The sequence below is a fragment of the Lynx canadensis genome, chromosome A1 (genome assembly GCF_007474595.2).
Source record: "Lynx canadensis isolate LIC74 chromosome A1, mLynCan4.pri.v2, whole genome shotgun sequence".
Lineage (NCBI taxonomy): Eukaryota > Metazoa > Chordata > Mammalia > Carnivora > Felidae > Lynx > Lynx canadensis.
This window is the reverse complement of record NC_044303.2, coordinates 204,971,729-204,990,173: the sequence shown is the minus strand read 5'-3', so window position 1 is coordinate 204,990,173 and position 18,445 is coordinate 204,971,729. Positions and strand designations below refer to the sequence as shown.

The 18,445-nt window shown below is 40.1% G+C and overlaps 1 protein-coding gene across 3 annotated transcripts; it reads right to left on the bottom strand.

Annotated features, from left to right (window-relative positions):
• Nucleotides 1–259: 259 nt before the first annotated feature.
• Nucleotides 260–18,179, bottom strand: TMEM267 (transmembrane protein 267). 3 transcript variants are annotated; one of them, XM_030330285.1, is made up of 3 exons: nucleotides 18,022–18,179; nucleotides 5,848–6,236; nucleotides 260–1,350 (listed from the first exon to the last, which is right to left on the bottom strand). In XM_030330285.1, the coding sequence occupies exons 2-3, from the start codon at nucleotides 6,157–6,159 to the stop codon at nucleotides 1,015–1,017; spliced, it is 648 nt and encodes a 215-aa protein (XP_030186145.1). In that variant the 5' UTR covers nucleotides 6,160–6,236; nucleotides 18,022–18,179; the 3' UTR covers nucleotides 260–1,014. The 3 variants fall into 3 exon arrangements, with proteins under 3 accessions (XP_030186145.1, XP_030186148.1, XP_030186155.1); XM_030330288.1 differs by lacking the exon at nucleotides 18,022–18,179 and adding an exon at nucleotides 17,610–17,752; XM_030330295.1 differs by lacking the exon at nucleotides 18,022–18,179 and adding an exon at nucleotides 17,536–17,594.
• Nucleotides 18,180–18,445: the final 266 nt, after the last annotated feature.

The window sequence follows — 18,445 nt, the reverse complement described above, 5'->3', positions numbered from 1 at the left end:
CCATGGTTATAAGCCATGTATTAATATTTTGTTAATTTAATTATGTTTTTTCAGAACAGTTAAAACCTTAACACATGGGATTCGGGGGCAAAGATACTAAAAAAATAATACTGGGGCGCCTGGGTGTCTCAGTCGGTTGAGAGTCTGACTCTTGATTTCGGCTCAGGTCATGATCTCTCGATTTGTGAGTTCAAGCCCCACATGAGGCTCTGTGCAACAGAGCAGAGCCTGCTTGGGACTCTCTCTCTCCCTGCCCTTCCCCCATTCATGAACACACTCTCTCTCTCAGAATAAATAGATGAACTTTAAAAAAAATAATACTTGAGTAATGTTACTACAGGCAACACATTACAATAATTATTTCCTAAAGTGATTCCTGAAACAATAATCTAGATCTAATATTAGTTACTATCTTTTATGAATATGATGATTTCTTACAAGTGTACTGGCACAGATTCCACCAGTAATCACAACTCACTAAAGTACCTGGCAAATCAAACTTCACTCAGGTTCAACATAGAGGAAAATGAAGAAATCTTAGTGGTCACCATACGTCTTATTCAGGATCTCATTTATTCTGGCTCTTTCACTGTTTCAGTATCTCAGGAAAATGTGGACACAAATGCCTTCAAATTAGGCACCCTACAATTTGATCTGTTTTTCATCCTGAAGTGGACTGCCTTAAATGTATACCTCCAGAAAATGTAACTGGATGTTAGTCTACTAGAGCTATTGGTAAAGCCAGATAAACAGAAGACACAATAAAAATATGTCATGGAATAAATGAAACTCTAATATTGTACTAGTGTATTATAGAAGAGAGAAGTAAAATTATAACAAATATATATATATATATATATATATATATATATATATTTAAAAAAGGGTGCATGCCTCCTGAGCAAGAGGATTCAGGAATTATAATAATTAATATATATTTTTTAATTTATAATGTCAGCTACCCTTAATTATCGTCTGAACCATTTCCTTCTCTCAGAGTGGCATACAGTTACTTCAGACGTCAATCTGAATTCCATGTTTTGCAGACATCATTTGCCTGGTCCCTGTTAAATACATAACAAATGAACAGATATGAGGTAAAGAGGATGTGATTATGACATAAAGCCAGAATGGCAAAGGAGAAGTTTTTCCAAATGGGCATATCCACAAGCCGTGACGAATTCCATCTCGGATATGATGTGAGGTCCAGGATATAAATAACATCCAGGGGAGAAAGCACCATGAGTCTTTGAGCTTGAAGAGGTGCATAGTAAACTTCAAGGTCAGAGCCACGACAGGTATCACGGTAGAACAGTGAAGAAAAGGTCTTCGTGGAAGAGTCAAAGCAGCCTGCAGGGGAAAGTAGCTGGTATCATTTCCCTCTTGGCAAACAAAATTTTGTAGATGCTTCTTAATATTCTAAAATATTTTCCAGGAGTCTGTTAGAAATGCAATGGAAACATTTTCTATGTCACCTGTGAATACACATATTCAATCTGGTATGTGTAAAGCAAAGAAGACATAGGTGTGAGTAGGATATTTCTTTGCATTAAAAATGGAATCAAGATCTCAAGAACCTGGCCATCAATTTTTTAAAGTTTTCTATTATTTGCTTAGAAAAGTCACAATATGAACATAATTTATATATCAAATGTATGGTTTGTGTAAATTTGGAGTTTTAGAGAATTATCTGGGGCCTCTAACAGCATTGAAAAAAAATCTCACAACCAAATAAAATATTCTTCTATCAATAAAGGCAAGAAAGACATATTTTGTTGTAACCGGTTTATATTGGCCTTGAATATTTTCAGAATGCACTTACAACAACATTTAGAAAGACTGTATTATTTTATTTTATTAAGTTTATTTATTTTGAGAGAGAGAGAGAGAGAGAGAGAGAGAGAGAGAGAGAGAGACCATGAGTGCATGCGCTAGCTGGGGAAGGGCAGAGAGATCATGACCTGAGCTGAAATCAAGAGTCAGATGCTTCACTGCCTGAGCCACCCAGGCTCCTCTCAATTAGATAACTTCGAATGAAAAGGAAGCCGAGGATAGTGAAAATTGCCTAAATCTGAATCTCCCCACACATCCTCAAAAACACTACAGACAAGGACAAATAAAACTATACCAAATCCCACTCGGCATTAGACAGACGTCAGAGAGCACCTGAAACTTCAAATACTCTAAAGCATTAAGATAAACACCACATCAGCGTGCTCTCTTGCACACCTCCACCGCAAGCCAAGAAGGACGAGGAGACCTAAGATTGATCTAAAATTACTAGAAAGAGAAACACTGAAAAGGGCCCTCATAGATCAGAGCACCGGCTACAAAGCAAAAACTTCAAAGTGTGCATGATTCAAGGCATTACAAGGCACTGGTTCTGGGGGAGAAGATGATAAAGAGGAAGGGAGAGGAACCCTTTGGGGACGGTCAAGAGGAAAAGGAGTAGTGAAAAAAACAACTTAGGTACCTATAAAAAAAAATTAGGAGGCATAACCTTCCCACCACACTAAAATACAAGACATCTGTTAAAAAAACCGTACCTTGGGGGTGCCTGCGTGGCTCAGTCGGTTAAGCATCTGACTCTTGATTTCGGCTCGGGTCATGGTCTCCCAGTTCTGTGGCTTCGAACTCCACATTAGGCTCTGTGCTGACAGTGTGGAGCCTACTTGGGATTCTGTCTCCCTCTCTCTCTGCCCCTCCCCTGCTCGCTCGCTCTCTCTTTCTCTCTCAAAATAAATAAATAAACTTAAAAAAGAGAGAGAGACAGACACTATACCTTGCCACCCTGTGAAGTCACACGGCTGGGGGGTCTCTTAAACACACTACTTAAACCAGGGTTCTCTACTCCCACCAACTGACTAAACATCAATCAAGGCATTTATGCTACATTCCCCTTCCTTCTCCCTTCTCTACATTTTTAGCTGTTTTATTTCTACTTTGCCGGCACATGTGACATTTCTGTGTTGTTACTCAATTCTTGTCTCTACCTTTGTTTTTTGGTTCCATACCCACGCTGTATCGTGCTCCTTAACAGCAGGGTGGGACAAGGGGGCCTGTGGTAGTCCCGACTTGGAAGAAAGCAATAGCCTGAAGTTGACGTGATTAGCAGTTATGCTCTGGATATGTCTGACTCTTTACGCATTCATTTGTGAAGTCTATTTATATTAATAGATGCTAAAGAAATTTCTGTTGCTTGGCTTACTTCTAAAACTTCAATCGAGACTTTTCCTTCATAGAAAAATAATGAAGAATGGGGGCGCCTGGGTGGCTCAGTTGATTAAGCGTCCGACTTTGGCTCAGGTCATGATCTCGTCGTCTGTGGGTTTGAGCCTCACATTGGGCTCCATGCTGACAGCTCAGAGCCTGGAGCCTGCTTCGGATTCTGTGTCTCCTTCTCTCTCTGCCCCTCCCCTGCTCACGCTCTCTTTCTCTCTCAAAAATAAACAAACATTAAAAAAAAAGAAAAATAATAAAGAATAAAAGGACATTATCATAAAATTACAGAAGTAAAAATAGATCACTTAAAAAAAGAAGTAACAACAGACATTTAAAAAATAGTATCATAATGGGGTGCCTGGGTGGCTCAGTGGGCTAAGCGTTGGACTTCGGCTCAGGTCATGATCTCACAGTTCATGAGTCTGAGCCCCATGTCGGGCTCTGTGCTGACAGCCAGGAGCCTGGGGCCTGCCTCAGATTCTGTGTCTCGCTCTCTCTCTCTCTGCCCCTCCCCTGCTTGCACTCTGTCACTCTGTTTCTAAAAAAATCAATAAATGTTAAAAAAAATTTTTTAAATAGTATCATAAGTACTTAGTTTTGGTACTTATTACTGATGATCACAAACAGTTTTATGGTTAAAAACGTTCATATTTCATTTTTAAAAAAGGATCAGTACCAGCACTATGCTATACTTTCTATGCACTACCTCCTTTAATCCTTACAACAACTGGATGAGTTAGAGATGGTTTTACAGAGCGGGGAGCCGAGGCTTACAGAGAACAAGTAGCTTCCCCACGTTGTACAAACACTGAGTCTGTCTGACTCTTTGGCTCATAGTCTCAACATTACCGCTTCTAAGTGAGTCAAAGAATAAATATAGTAGGTAGCCTAAACGTTTTTAAAAATTACGATAGTTAAATTCTAGGTGAACGCACTTATGAACCACACTTTCTGTGGTTTAGCTTACCCAAATCTCTACTAACATTTATTGTGAACTATTTACCACGGTGCATCCTGTAACATGCTCTCTTAACACTCAAGACAACCCAACGAGATCAGTAAAGACAGAATCCACATTTTACAGATGAGGGCACTGAGGCTTAAAGAAGGAAGGGGCTCTGCTAACACCACCACATACCGGGATTCAAACTCAGGTCTTCTGATGCCAATCTCAAATGCAGTGTTATTCTGCCTCCATTTATAGCCAAAAAGTTACACTGTGTCTTTAATCAGGAATTAGTGATTCCTAACTGATTAAGTGTTTTCATAAGTGAGACAATCTCTGAGAAGTACCTGGTGTGTGACACATAAAGGAAAAAGTGATCATTTCTCGTTCATTCAACAAATATCTACCGAACATCTGCGAGGTGAGCCAGGCTGCGTTCCAGGCAGTGGTGAGCAAGAAAAGTCCTTGCTCTGTGGGTCTGTATTTCTTTCCTGAAATATTTACAGGTCATAAACATGTAAAAGGTAGGCAAATCTGTTGACACTTAGAAAATATTATCTGAACAGGGGTGCCTGGGTGCCTCTTGATTTTGGCTTAGGTCATGACCCCAGGGTCATGGGATCAAGCCCTGGGTGGGTTCCATGGTGAGCGTGGAGCCTGCTTGAGCTTCTCACTCACTCATTCTCTCTCTCTCTTTCTCTCTCTCCTCCTCTGGCCCTCTCTCCCGCTCGTGTGCACGCTCTCTCTCTAAAACGAAAAAAAAAAAGCAAAAAGAAAATATTGTCTGAACTGTCATTTTAAGCATAGCTCATTTGCAAAGCTAGCAGGTCACTGTATAGCTAAACATCTGAAGCCTCAATGAAATTCCTCAAATTTCGCCACCAGCGACGGTATCCTAAGGAGTCCCTTGAAATGCACACCTTTGGTTCCAAGAGGGGCTGGGGAATGAATCTACTGAAGTCATTCCCTGGGACTCAGAATCATCTTAAAGCTGCTTCACTATTACAGAGCACGTAGGAGCTGCATACTAACTGTAAAACATGAAGCGTAAGGGGGAAAATCCTAACTGTGGCCCTGAAGAAAGAACACAGAAAAAAGAACCAGGTTAGCTCCGAGAATGACCCCCATTATTTTAAACCAGTGGGCTGATGCTTCCTTCAAGACTTGGCTAAGCACCGTCCTCGGTAAAGCCAGCACAGAACTCTCCAGGTACATTTAGTGAGTCCTTGCTCTGTATGCATCCTTGGCACTTTGTGAGGCCAAGTAACTTGATTAGCAACATGTCTGTATTCATCTTCAGGAAAGTACTGAGTGCTCAAAAAAATGGGATTGAATGAGCTTTCTTACTTTAAATTTTTTTTTTTTTTAACGTTTATTTATTTTTGAGACAGAGAGAGACAGAGCATGAACAGGGGAGGGGCAGAGAGAGAGGGAGACACAGAACTGGAAGCAGGCTCCAGGCTCTGAGCCATCAGCCCAGAGCCCGACGCGGGGCTCGAACTCACAGACTGTGAGATCGTGACCTGAGCTGAAGTCGGACGCTTAACCGACTGAGCCACCCAGGCGCCCCTGAGCTTTCTTACTTTAAAATAAAGATAACCCCTAGCTCTAAAATGATGCTGTGAAGGTCAATATAATGGTGTTAAAGACCAGAAAAATTAAACATGGATGCCTCTTACCTTTAAAGATAAAGATCCAGCTAGAAAAAAGTGGTCTACATCAATAACAGAGGCTAAAAATCCAGCTAAAATGATTTCTCCAAAGTCAGTTGTCTTCTTGACTCCAATGACAATTGCCCACAACCACATGCCAATCACGCAATGCACTGCATTATCTGAGAGGGCTCGAAGCCAGTCATTTTGCTGAATGATTGAAAACTGAAGAAGTCTGTCAGCTACTAGGCAAAATATTCCCAGACCGAGGCTGGAAAAAAGAGATTCAGTGCTACAAGACTGGAGTAAAGCATGGGTCTTCTCAGCCTCAGATGCCATCACAAATAATACGTCAGTATACAGCAAAAGCCATCAGGAGACAAACAGCTTATTCTTGTTTACATTCCCCAGTCACCCTAAAATAGAAAACAAAGAAAAATATTAATGCCACATAGCATTTAAACAAAACAAAATCAGCAATGATTTCACAAATACAAAATCAAATTGTAGAAACTGGTATTTAAAAAAAATTTTTTTAAATAGTTTGTTTATTTTTAAGAGACAGGATGTGAGAGGGGGAGGGGCAGAGAGAGAGGGAGACACAGAATCCGAAGCAGGCTCTAGGCTCTGAGCTGTCAGCACGGAGCCCAATGCGGGGCTCGAACCCATGAACCGTGAGATCATAACATGAGTTGAAGTCAGATGCTTAACCGACTACGCCACCCAGACACCCCTGGTATTTTTTTTTTTTTTAACTGTTGTCAGTAATTTCATTTTATTTTTCCCAGCTTTATTGAGATATAACTGATATATAACACTGTATAAGGTTAAGGTGTATAATGTGATGATTTCCTATACGCATATATTGTGAAATGATTACCACAGTGTGGTTAACATCTCTGTCACCTCGCATAGTTACCTTTTTGTGCATGTGGCGAGAACATTTAAGACTACTCTGTTAGTAATTTTCAAGTGTAAGAAAATCGTATTTCTTACATGTTATATACAATATGCCATGTAGCACAAAGAGAATAGGAACACCAGTTTACATGTTAGTAGGTATCAAGGTGAATTTAAGAAAGCCCACCAACTGTAATCTATTACTTTGAGGTCATCCATCAGTTCTCTCTCTCAGCAATGTGTGTTACCTGGTAGTGGGCATCCGTGTCCATGTACCCAGCATCTATTTTCCATACTTCTGAAAACAGCATCTCCTTTTAGGAAAAGTGCTCATCGCAAGACCCACTCTGGAGCTGACCAGTTAGAATTCCCTGTCTCTCTTAGTAGTAGTAATTAATTAGTAAGTAGTAATTAGTCATCATTTTCCAGTAGTGATTGGACTAGTGGTGAATACTCTAGTGATTAAGGTGACCCAGGCTAGGCCAATCAGACTCCCTTCTAGAATTTTCCTAAGTGGAGCTGGTAGGGGAAAGTTACTCTTCTTCTTACAGACCATGGGCTTCACTACACGGAGCACCCTAAAAACAAAGAACCATAAGGACATCAAGTCCACAGGTCCAGTCTTTTAAGTTTCTCAGAGCTGGCCTCCTTCCTGCAGCTTACCTTTTACTTCTAGGAGCTACCCTAGCATTCTTCCAATAAATCCCTTTTTCCTTTCTGTTGCCTCTAACCGAAGAACTTTAATTGATATAAAAAGGCAATCATAATTCTGTGCTTAGTGCTTACCTGGCATAGGATACTGAAATCATTTATACAGTTAAAGTTATCAACATTATGTGATACCTGCAGTTTTTGTTTTATATTGTTCTGTTTTAATTCTGAGGCTAAAGAATAACTAAATGACGTATTAAGAACGATTCAACTTCCATTCTGTCATAAAAACTATACATAGCTCATAATATATATTCCGGAATTTATAAGGAAACATTCCTTGAATCAGAAAACAACTTGGAAAAAGATGAACTAAGTTGAAGGCCTTACACCATCTGATTTCAAGTTTTATAAAACTGCAGTAATTAAGACAGTGTGGTACCGATATAAAGATAGACAAATAGATTGATGAAACAGAATAGAAAGTGGGATCAGAAATAGATCCACCCATATACGGTCAATTGATTTTTAACAAACATGCAAAAGCAAGTAAACGGAGAAAAGACGGTCCTTTCACCAAACACTGCTGGAACAACAGGATATCCATACGTAAAAATAATGAACCTCGGTTCATACTTTACTCCATATACAAAAATTAAGTCAAAATGGATTACAGACCTAAAAGTAAGATATAAAACTGTAAAACTCCTGGAAGAAAGCATAGAATATTTTTGTGTCCTTGGATTATGTAAAGAGTTCTTAGAAGCAACATCAAAAGGCCAATCTGTTTTTTAAAAATTGATACACTGAACTTTGTCAAAATTAAGAAGCTCTGCTCTTTGAAAAACATTAAGAGAATGAAACAACAAGCCACAGATTTGGGATAAAATATTCGCGTATCTCGTATTTGATAAAGGATTTCTACCCAGAACAAAGAATTCTCAAAACACAGTAACAGAAAAATAAACGAATACAAAAATGGGCTAAGGATTTGAAAAGGTCCATTACAAAGATAATATATAGTGGTCAACAAGCACATGAAATATGCTCAACGTCATCAATTATTAGGGAAATGCAAATTAAGGCCACAATGAGATACCAGATATACCTATTGGAATGGCTAAAATTAAAGACTTATCATCCCAAATGTTGAAGAGAGGTGGAGCAACCAGAACCCTCACACACGGCTGGTGGAAATATAAAATGGTAAACCACTTTTCAGTTTCTCCAAAGTTAAACATACTTCGATCATAGTCATTCTCCTCCCACGTATTTACCGGAGAGAAATGCAAGCATACAGACATACAAAGACTTGTACATGAATGTTCACAGCAGCTTTATCTACATTAGCTCCAAACTGGAAACAGCCCAACTGGCTAAACAAAACATGGAATAAAAAGAAATAAAAAAGTAATACATACGAAAACATTGATGAACCTCAAATACTTAGTGAAATAAACCAAACCAAAAAGAAAAGAAAAATGGAGTAATAGTCAAAACCCATGTAACTAGACAACACAAAGAATGAGCCTTGGGGCGCCTGGGTGGCTCAGTCGGTTGAGCGTCCGACTTCGGCTCAGGTCATGATCTCGCTGTCCGTGAGTTCGAGCCCCGTGTCGGGCTCTGTGCTGACATCTCAGAGCCTGGAGCCTGCTTCGGATTCTGTGTCTCCCTCTCTCTCTGACCCTCCCCCATTCATGCTCTGTCTCTCTCTGTCTCAAAAATAAATAAACATTTAAAAAAAAATTTAAAACAAAACAAAACAAAATAAAGAATGAGCCTTAATGTCAACTATGGACTCCAATCAATGCACCAATGTTGGTTTATTAATTGTAACAAGTGTGCCACACTAACACAAAATGTTAATAATAGGGAGAAATATGTATGGAGGGAGAGGTAACATATGGAACACTCTGTACTATCTGCTCAATTTTTCTGTAAACCTAAGACTGCTCTCAAAAATGAAGTCTTAATTTTTAAAAATGACATAAATGAAGGAAATATGGGAAATTTTATAATTGTTCAATATCGGTAATGGATACCCTGTAGTTCATTATTCTATCCTCCGCTTTTCCATATATTTAAAATTTTCATTTAGAAATTTTTTAAAGAATACATAATGATTCCATTTATATAAAACCCTAGAAAATGCAAATCAACTTCAGTGACAGAAAGCAGATCAGTGGTTGCCTGGGGAAGGGAGGGACTTAGAAGGATTAAAAAGGAACATAAGGAAACTTTGGGGGAAGAGTTATGTTCACTATCTTGATTATGGTAATAGTTTCATGGTTCATAGTTTCATGTATACATCAAAATGAATCAAGGTCAAGAATGCTAGCTTCTCCTGCAGATCACCCACAGCATCAAAACTGGAGTTGGTGAGAAGGCAATGCAGATTCCATTCTGTCCTTGCTCTCCTCCACATTCAGTTTCCCTTTTTGACTGTCTGCCTAGCTGATCTGCAGCAGCTTCAGGCTCGACAATAGACTCAGAGGCAAGCATCTGCCCAGAATGCTCTCCCAGCCCCCACAATTACAGAAGGTCTAACCCCTGTCATAAATCCCACATTATTTAGCAGGCAAGTAGTTCTTCTTCTTTGATGGAACTTAGCTAATACAAGATCCAGACCATTTTATTGAGTAAGAAGACAACATTGATGGTGTTATTCCCTTCCAATGGAATCTATAAATTTAATATACTCCTAATTACAATCAAAAGGCATTTTCTTTTAGGAACTTCATGAAATGTTTCTAAATTTCATTTAGAAGAGCAAATACCGGGTGCCTGGGTGGCTTACTTGTTAAGCATCTGACTTCGACTCAGGTCATGATTTCACAGTTCATGAATTCGAATCCCACTTTGGGTGAGTTTGTGCCCCGCTTCGGGTGAGCTCAAGCCCTGCTTTGGGTGAACACGGGCTCTGCTTCAGGTAAAATAAAGGAGTAAACTTGAAAAAGCAGAGTATCATAAGTACTAAAAGGTGAATACAAAGTCCAGAAACAGATTAAGTGAGTGTATGGGGGAGTGGGGAATGTGTGTATAATTCTAAACTGATAGAGGAACACTTATTATTTAACTCAGATCCTGTATCAGTTAGGGTTCCTAAGTGCATGGAAAAGAAAAGAAGTAAATGCAAAACACAAAACTTATTAAAAGGATATTGGAAATCACAGACTTGCCAGGTTTTAAGAACCAGGCCTCAAATCTATGCCTCAAGTACCTCAGTGAAAATGACACCAGACAACTGGTCTGGTGACGATCTCCCTACCACTGACCCCAGCTTACACTGCCCAACCCCTGTCACCAGATGTTACCACTGGCATTGGTGTCAAAGCTGCACTGTCTGCTGCGGCCATGAAAGATTCTTGGCAGTATTTGTTTTTTGTTTTTTTTTTAATCTCAATGCAAAATTTGGAGTAGGGCAGGGTATGTGTCTGATTGGCTGGCTCTACATTACATGACCAGACCTTTGCTGCAAGGGAGGTTGGAAAAGACAGTACTTAGCTTTTTCAGCATGTATTGTAGAAAGAGTGCTCTTTGTTTCTTCCAGTTGCATTAGAAGAGCAATCTGACAAATACACTATCTGGACAGGAAGTGAGCAGTCCACACTGGTTGTCAGTCTGTTAAGTGCTAAGTAGTACTGGAGAGAGTCAATTATCAGACGAAACCTGAGACTGGGTCATCTGCTTTCAATCTGTGCAATGCACAGTTCTACACAGTAAAGCTGTTAAATCAACTCTAGGTTTTAAAGCTGTTAAATCAAACAACATTCAAATGGATTACAGTTTTGCAATATAATTGACCATTTCCCTGGTTAAATTAAGAAAGGGAATCTGTTTCGTTGACTAGCTGCTTGGAAAATTTCTATGATTAGACAGCTTTTGTAATCAGTTTGATTATCAAGTTTGGGATATTTACATGAATTTGTAAACAGACTTCTACATAGTTCAGCCAGGTAGACTTTTAGAGGGGAGCTCAAAATTATTTTAAAAATATTGATAGACATGACTACATAAGAATGTAAAACTTGTGCATGGCAAAGTTAAAGACAAATGGAGGAAATTTAGAACCTTTATGATGGAGAAAGATTTAAAGTTTTACTTTATTAAGGGCACTTAAAATTAAGAAGGAAAAATAAGTACCCCAGTAATAAAGTGGGCAATGTCTATGGAAAGGCAATTTTGAAAAGGAAGAAATACAAATATCAAAAATTACTAGAAGATTTCAACTTTATTAGTAATCAATTGAATTTAAATTAAAACAATAAGGGGTGCCTGGGTGGCTCAGTTGGTTAAGCGTCCAACTTTGGCTCACATCATGATCTCACTGTACATGAGTTCGAGCCCTGCATCAGGCTTGCTGCTGTCAGTGGGGAGCCTGCTTCAGATCCTCTGTCTCCCTCTCTCTCTGCCCCATCCCTGCTCACGCGCTCTCTCTCTCTCTCAAAAATAAATAAGCATTAATAAATTAATTAAAACAATGAGATTTCAATGTAAGATTGACAAAAAAATTGCTAATACTTTCTGTTAGTAGTGGTAGAGAAATGATCACTCATACTGAGTATTAGCAGGAGTGTAAGTTGGTATAATTTTTAGGGGACAATTTGACAATAAATGTATCAAAAACCATTTAAAAATGAACAAATATTTTTGACTCAGCATTTCCAACTCTACAAATTTATCCACAGAAAATAAGTAGATTTAAATACAAAGAGGTATATATGGATATTCAGTATGGCATTGTTTATAATAAGGAAAAAATTAGAAATTAAAGGTCCTAAATACAAGACTAGTGAAATTAATTTCAAACAATTAAGCAGCCATTAAAAAACACTTATTCCTATTTTTACTGACATGAAAAGATGTTCAAAATATTAACATTTAAAAGGCAGCCTGTAAGATAATATGTAAAATATTACTTTTTATTAAAAATATGTACTTATACTGTACATTTAAAAATAGAGAAGACTGTTCATTTGGCTCCTATCTCACTCATGGGCTTACATATGATCATTACTTTTTTCCCCTTGTTTGATTCCCTAAACATTTTCAATGCCTTAATATTATGACCACAAAACCATTAAAGCTACTCTGAAAAGTTAGTCAGAAGTCATTAAACAACTCAGACCATGATGCTTGTCAGCCTCTTCAAAGTATAATTTTTAAAAAGTAGAAGTATATTTATAACATAAATATGTATTAATAAAAATATGAGAATATATAACATTAATAAACATTAATAGAGGTGCCTGGGTGGCTCAGGTTAAGCACCCAACTCTTGATTTTGGCTCAGGTCATGATCTCACGGTTTGTGAGTTCAAGGCCTGCATCAGGCTCTGCACTCACGGTGCGGAGCCTGCTTGGGATTCGTTCTCTCCCCTCTCTCTCTACCCCTACCCCACCTGCTCTCTCTTTCAAAAATAAACAAAAAAAAATTAAAATTAAAATAAACCTTAATAAAATTTTATACAATTCTTATAAGCCAAATTTATACTATAAAAATTATTTGCTCCTATTTATGTATTAGTTGACACATGCAAAGACTACAAAAGATTTCTCTGTCTCCAGGTGAAATAAACTTATAGAGATTCCTTTAATTCTTTCATATTGTGAAGAAGACTTGCTTTGCACAGACCAACTGTGCAAATGATAATGGAGTCTACGACAATCCTCAAATTCTTGTCATTTGCAATAATGAAATCTGTTCTGAAAAGCACTAAGATTGGGTTTGAGTCTACAGATTCTTCCAGGATGAGGAAATAATGATTTCAAAGTAGTTTCAAGCAAGAGATATGACCAAAATGTAAGAATGCAAAAGATACCTCCAAGGTCATGAATCCTTTAATTAAACCCGAGGATTTACAGTCCCATAAATGAATCATTTGTTTCTACTTTACAAATAAACTCTTGACACTTGCATGGATAAAGAAGTCAACATATTTAAAGGTTCAGTGCACATAATTTTAAAGTTTATAAAATATCCCTTTGAACCAAAACTAGATGCCAGTATCCACTTAGCCAGATGGGAATCGGGACACACAAATTTGAATTAATGACCAAGTCAGAGAGGTGCTGCACTGGCAGCAATATTCCCCTCCTTCAGTAAGCAGTGGCCTGCAAATTAGCCTGAAGGAGAAAGAAGGCCACTCAGGCAGATGAGTGTGAGAGGGAAGGCTGTGCACACTCACACAAAAGCCTAACAGAAAAGCTCTGCTGCCACTGAAACTATGCTTATTCAGGAAAACCTTGGTTTGCGAGCATAACTCATTCCGGAAACATGCTTGTAATCCAAAGCACTTGTATGTCAAAGCGGGAGAAATACTGGAAACTCAGATGACTTGTTCCACATCCCAAAAATATTCACATAAAAATCATTACAATACTGTAACAGAACACACAACAATAAACAAAATACAAAATATAAAGACAAATAAATTAACCTGCACTTACCTTTGAAAACCTTCGTGGCTGGTGTGAGGGAGACAAGAGAGAGGGTTATTGTGTAGGATGACTTTCACTATCACTAATGAAATCACTGCTATCTACTGGCTCAATGGAATCCTTTTCTGCATGGGGGCCATTGTATACACTTGCATGGATGTCAACTATACTACATTATTAATAAACTCTTGTCATATACTGTATTTAATGTAACTGGCAATAATGCAGCAGAGGAGAGGGTCTCTATCTGCAGGCAACCTGACCTAGAATGAAGCAAAGCATTCCTAAGCTTACTCATGTATGGAAAAGCAAAGGACTGTTGAAGTGACAAAAAATACACTATCGCCAGTTTTGGGTACCTTCCAATGTTCTGAAAAATCACTGATTTCTGCCAAACACCACAGCATGAGGCCCAGCATCTGAGCAAGGGAGACGATCACCCACCATCCCGCAGAGAGAGAGAGAGAGAGAGAGAGAGAGAGAGAGAGAAAAGAACGATTGGCTCATTTGTGATCATGTGACATTAGGCATCATGTACTACTCAGTCGCAGAACAAGTTACTCACAACACAAGGTTTTACTGTATATGCATTTATTACAAATTTATTTTCAAATCTTATCTCAGAAAGGAGACAAAAAAAAGGTCATTATCCACTTAATTGTAAATTGCATTACATCCAAACTCTTTTACTCTTTTTTTAAGATTTTACTTTTAAGTGATCTCTACACCCAACATGGAGCTCGAACTCACAACCCTAAGACCAAGAGTCACACAGTCCACTAACTGAGCCAGCCAGGTACCCCCATCTTCTTTTACTCTTGAAACAATTTTTAACATCCCAAAATATATTTAAATGTTCCTAACCTTGTGTTTTACATAAGTTCAGATTCTAAAAAGACAGGGTAGCTAATGAAGTGTTAAGAGCAAAGTGAAACATCAAAAGATCACTTCAAGTATTTAAATGATGATTCAAATTTAAAGTGACCCGAAAAAGAAGACCTTATTGTTTATAACTATATCGTTGTTTGAATAGGAACACATACACAAAACGGGGCAGCATGAAATACATTTTATAAATGGAAAGTATAAAACAGTTTGCTTGATGAGAGAACAACAAAAGACTAATAAGGGAAGTAAATCCCTTAGCCCGTCAAGTTTTTTAGATGCCTGCAGGTCTGCAAACTTCTGGACTGCAAGTACATGGGCCCCTGAGCCAGAATCACCCAGCTAAGCCTTTTCCGAGACCACAGACACAGTGAGATAATACTTGTTAAATGTTTTAAGCCTCTAAGTTTCGGGGTAATTTGTTATACAGTAATAGGTATCTAACACAATACTGTTTCATTCATTCATTCATTCAGAGAGGGCACAAGTGAGCAAAGGGCAGAGAGAGAGAGAAAGAGAGAGAGAGAGAGAGAATCCCACAAGGGGCAGAGGCAGGGGGGAAAGAGAGAAAGAGAAGCAGGGCTGGTGTTCACCTGAAGCAGGGCTTAGCTCACCCGAAGTGGGGCAGGAGCTCACCTGGAAGCAGGGCTTGAGCTCATCTGATGTGGGATTCGAACTCCTGAACCCTGAGATCATGACCTGAGCCCAAGTCAGATGCTTAATGACTGAGCCACCCAAGGACCTGTTTCCTTTTTTTAAAAAAGATATAATATGGGAGTGCCTGGGTGGCTCAGTTGGTTGAGTGTCCAACTTTGGCTCAGGTCATGATCTCATGATTCATGAATTCAATACCTGCGTCAGGCTCTGTGCTGACAGCTCAGAGCCTGAAGCCTGCTTCAGCTTTTGTGTCTCCCTCTCTCTCTGCCCCTCCCCCACTCATGCTCTGGCTCTCTCGTGCGCTCTCTCTCAAAAATAAACATTAAAAAAAGTTAAAAGAGTATAATTATGGTCCTAGAAATACAATTCTGACATATATTCCACTCCAATTATTAGTGCAGATATTTAACATCTCTGGCTTAGATTCTGAGTATGAGAAAGAATTTTTTTCTTTTGGAAAAAGAAATTTAATGAATGTAGTCCTTTTATTTATTGTCTCTGACTAGGACACCCAAGTGTATCCATTTTTCGTCATACCTTTTTCTACTTCCTACCCCTTCCCTATAAGTAGAATGGACCTCAAAAACTGTAAAATAACGATTTATTCTACATAGTCACTTTTGTTAGGCAGTTCTGTTAAGACTAGTAACTATAATTTTCTCTTAAACCTGTCATGCATAAAACCTAATGTGCACAAGGTATTCGACAAATATTTCAGTATACTAATACAAGGTATAAGCAGGGAAGCAACCCTCAGCCTATGAACTAAACATATTATTTAGGATGACTTCTCATCTCCTAACAACCAGTTACCCAGATGATAAATTTCTCCTTATGACTTGTAGCCACTTTCTACAATGGTAAAACTGCCACACCCCATCCCATTACAGTAAAATGTCATCAACTATGGGGCCTTTAAAGTATACATACATAGTAGTAGGGCGCCTGGGTGGCTCAGTCGGTTAAGCGTCCCACTTGGGGTCAGGTCATGATCTCACCGCTTGTGAGTTCCAGCCCCGCGTCGGGCTCTGTGCTGACAACTAAGAGCCTGGAGCCTGCTTTGGATTTTGTGTCTCCCTCTCTCTCTGCCCCTCCTCTGCTCATGTTGTCTCTCTCAAAAATAAACTTTAAAAACATTTTTTTAAAAAGTATACATAGTAGTAATCTTTCCTTAACTCACAAACATAGTCAGTTACTTTAATTATCCACTATGATGCATTAATAATCTTAGACAAATATTTCTGCCAAATCAAAGAGCTAACAAATTCCCCATGTAAATGTCACCTACTTCCCTCTCTCATCACACAAAAATTTATAAAAACCTGAGGTAAACGTAGTCCCAAATCCAACAAGTACCTTTAGTATTGTTTTACAAAGAAGTCTTTTTCACTGTTGGTGCTGCAGAAGTTCATATATATTTTTTTTAATTTTAATTTCTTTAAGTCATCTCTACACCCAAGGTGGGGCTCCAACTCAAACCAGAGATCAAGTAGCAGGCTCCGCCCAGTGTGCCAGCCAGACGCCCCAAATACATATATATTTTTAATGCTACAATACCTAGAGCAGATGCCCAATCTAATGCAGCTAATTTGCAAAGGAAGGAAACACAAATCCTCACTTTCACAGAAACTTTTTATAGCCTGAACATAAAATGTTTAATTCCTACACTATTTGTAACAAAACATACAATTCTGAATCTCAGTATATTTCAAATCTCGGCAAATTCCCAAAGCGTTCTTTCCTAAGGCTGGTGTGATGCAATAATCTTAAAATGCCGATTAAGAAAATGGGGCAGGAAGGCCTGGCGTCAACGTTACCAAACATTCCATGTGCAGGGAAGAGACCGTGTCACACTTTTAACAGTCACGCCTCCAGGGATCCGGAGCGGGCAGGACTGTCGTGCCTGGTAAAGAGGGCAATGGGCAACTCCGGCAAGACCCCCGCCACGCCGCCCTGGGCCAGGGAAACGCCGGGGCACAAAGCCTAGGGGAGGACCCGGTGCTTATGGAATCTCGAAGGCGCGACGAAGCCTGAGGGAGACGCCGGGGCTTCGCGCAGATCCCGGGACCATCAGACAGTGACGGCCCACGGGTTCAGCACACCCCGCTTGCTCTCGCGTCCCGCGCGCTCGCCGCCCCTGCACGCCCACCCCATCCAGACTCTGGAGCTTCGGCCTCCCACCTCAGGACGCAGTTTCGCGGCATCCATTCCGTCCCCTTCCCGCCCAGTCCCTCGCGGAGCTCAGCCGCACCCACCCTCAGCTCTCAGGTTGAAGTCCTTCGCAGCACAAACGGCGGCCCCGCCTCTCTTCCCTCCCCTAGGCCGGCACCATAGAGACGCCGGACGCCGGCCAGAGCTGCCCCAGCACCCGCCAAACGTCCGCCGAGAGGACGCCGGGATACTGGCCCCATGCATAACGGACCGGAACGGATAGCTCTGGGGTCCGCTGGTGGAGGTGGTGGGTTCCTGCAGTTTTCTCCCGCCGTACCACATAAGGAGACCTTTGGGATAGTGGGGGGATAAGTGCAAAGTGCCTTGTTGGTTTCCTCTGTCAAACCTGAGCATTCGTTCTTGGCTGTGCCGGCGCCGTGCCCCAGACTTAGCCGATATACCCATAATGCACCCTCCCTGGCGGCTAGAAAGCTAAGAAAGCAGAAGTGGCCTCACCGAATGTCGGAGGCACAGGCCATACGCTTAGACGCTTGAGCCAGGAGCCACAGGCCGTCTTGGGTCCCGAAGAGGTAGAGAAATGTCTTTCAAGTTGGGCGTCGGAGAGTTTTTCAGGAGACGGTGACACCACGCGGCTTTGCGGGTCGGCCGCTCCTCCATAGCGCTCCAACGCCCCCTTGGGGAATTCTTGATAATTATACTTCGCCACTTTGTGGGCGGACGGTGGGTGCTACACTTTATTGTAGCAGCAGTGGCAGGCCTGGCTTAATTGTGACTGCTAAACGCACAGGAGTTGAAAAAACTGCGTAAAATGTAGCTTGACCCTAATTAACCAAACTCACAAGATGCAGCTTTTTAATGGGACTGTGGTCAGGTCCCAGCCTGTCTTTTGCCTGAGTGAGCACCGAGGAGATGTCTAGCT